The sequence below is a fragment of the Ursus maritimus genome, unplaced genomic scaffold (assembly GCF_017311325.1).
Source record: "Ursus maritimus isolate PB19 unplaced genomic scaffold, ASM1731132v1 scaffold_11, whole genome shotgun sequence".
Lineage (NCBI taxonomy): Eukaryota > Metazoa > Chordata > Mammalia > Carnivora > Ursidae > Ursus > Ursus maritimus.
This window is the reverse complement of record NW_024423453.1, coordinates 68,156,572-68,158,245: the sequence shown is the minus strand read 5'-3', so window position 1 is coordinate 68,158,245 and position 1,674 is coordinate 68,156,572. Positions and strand designations below refer to the sequence as shown.

The 1,674-nt window shown below is 60.6% G+C and overlaps 1 protein-coding gene across 1 annotated transcript in view; it reads left to right on the top strand.

Annotated features, from left to right (window-relative positions):
- The first annotated feature begins 1,132 nt into the window (after positions 1-1,132).
- The window catches only part of LOC121101688 (neurofilament medium polypeptide-like), a 2,108-nt gene continuing 1,566 nt past the window's right edge, over positions 1,133-1,674 (top strand). The window contains exon 1 of the mRNA XM_040625767.1: positions 1,133-1,672. Within this exon, the coding sequence (XP_040481701.1) occupies positions 1,133-1,672 (540 nt within the window). The remainder of the gene's footprint in view (positions 1,673-1,674) is intronic.

Sequence of the window (1,674 nt, the reverse complement as noted above, 5' to 3'; positions counted from 1 at the left end):
GTTCGATTCCAGCTTGGCTCCTGCAAACAGAGTCACTACAAACAGGCTTTAACTGTATTTACTCGAGAAGAGGAGGAAGGAAACCCCCGCCAAGCTGACAGGCCCAGCTGGGTTAACAAGCCCCCAGGGCAGCGGAGTCTCCCGGCTCGCCGGCCTGGGCGCTGTCCTTGGTGCTGCCGGCGCCATAGCGAGCACAAGCGCCTTACCTTCTGCCCCTGCGGAAGCTGCGGACGTCCCCCAAACGTTAAGCAGAATGTAGCGCCACATCCCACTTTTAATACAAATAACTACCCAGGCCCATCCTCTTTGTCCCCTTCCCGAAGCCTTCAGGCCGACTGTTCTTCAAAGTCTTTTTGTTTTTTTCTTCTAGGCCCAACTCTGGGCTTGCGCTCATCTCGGACTGCTTTAAAAGGAGGAGTGGGGGAAGGGGAGGGAGGCGAGGGGAAATGAGGATGGGGGAGGGGAGGAAAGTAGGGGGAGGGGAGGAAGGAGTAGGGGACTAGAAAAGGATGGGAAGAAAAAGGCCTTGGAGGAAGGGGTTCAGAGAGAAGGGCGGAGTGAGTGGGACTAAAGAAGGCTAAAAGTGGGAAAGCGAAGAGATGACCAAAAGAAGGGAAAGAGATTCAGCACAGAAGATGGGTAAAGGAAAAAAGTAATGGAGAACGGGCAAAAGAAAAAAAAGCCGCAGGTATAAGAAAAGAACAAGGTGGTCAGGGGCTCGGGAGAAAAGCTGCCCGAAAGGCAGAAGAGTGACTACACAAAGAAAGGGCATTGGGTGAATACTCGCACCGAGAGTTTAAAATGCAATCCGAAGGCGAAGAGAAACGGAGAGAGGGGGCTTGAGGGGCGACAAGTGGTCTGGGACCAGAGGAGAGTTGGGGGAGGGGCCGGCACCGCGCAGCAAAGTCCTGGGTCCGATGCGGCGTGGGCCCACGTGGAGCGAGCGCTGAATCACTGCTAGGCTGTCTTTACCCCCCTCATCTCCCCCGGCCCGGTGCCCGCAGTCCCCGCCTCCTCGGCCGCCGCCTCCACGGGGCGGGGCCCTGGCCCGGGACCAGCCGCCGCGGCTATAAATGGGCTGCGGCGAGACCAGCAGAACGCTGTGACAGCCACACACCCCGAGGCCTCCAAGATGAGCTACACGTTGGACTCGCTGGGCAACCCGTCCGCCTACCGGCGGGTCACCGAGACCCGCTCGAGCTTCAGCCGCGTCAGTGGCTCCCCATCCAGCGGCTTCCGCTCGCAGTCGTGGTCCCGCGGCTCGCCCAGCACCGTGTCCTCCTCCTACAAGCGCAGCGCGCTTGGCCCGCGCCTCACCTACAGCTCGGCCATGCTCAGCTCTGCCGAGAGCAGCCTCGATTTCAGCCAGTCCTCGTCGCTGCTCAACGGGGGCTCCGGGCCGGGCGGCGACTACAAGCTGTCCCGCTCCAACGAGAAGGAGCAGTTGCAGGGGCTGAACGACCGCTTCGCTGGATACATCGAGAAGGTGCACTACCTGGAGCAGCAGAACAAGGAGATCGAGGCGGAGATCCAGGCGCTGCGGCAGAAGCAGGCCTCGCACGCCCAGCTGGGCGACGCGTACGACCAGGAGATCCGCGAGCTGCGCGCCACCCTCGAGCTGGTGAATCACGAGAAGGCTCAGGTGCAGCTGGACTCGGATCACCTGGAGGAAGA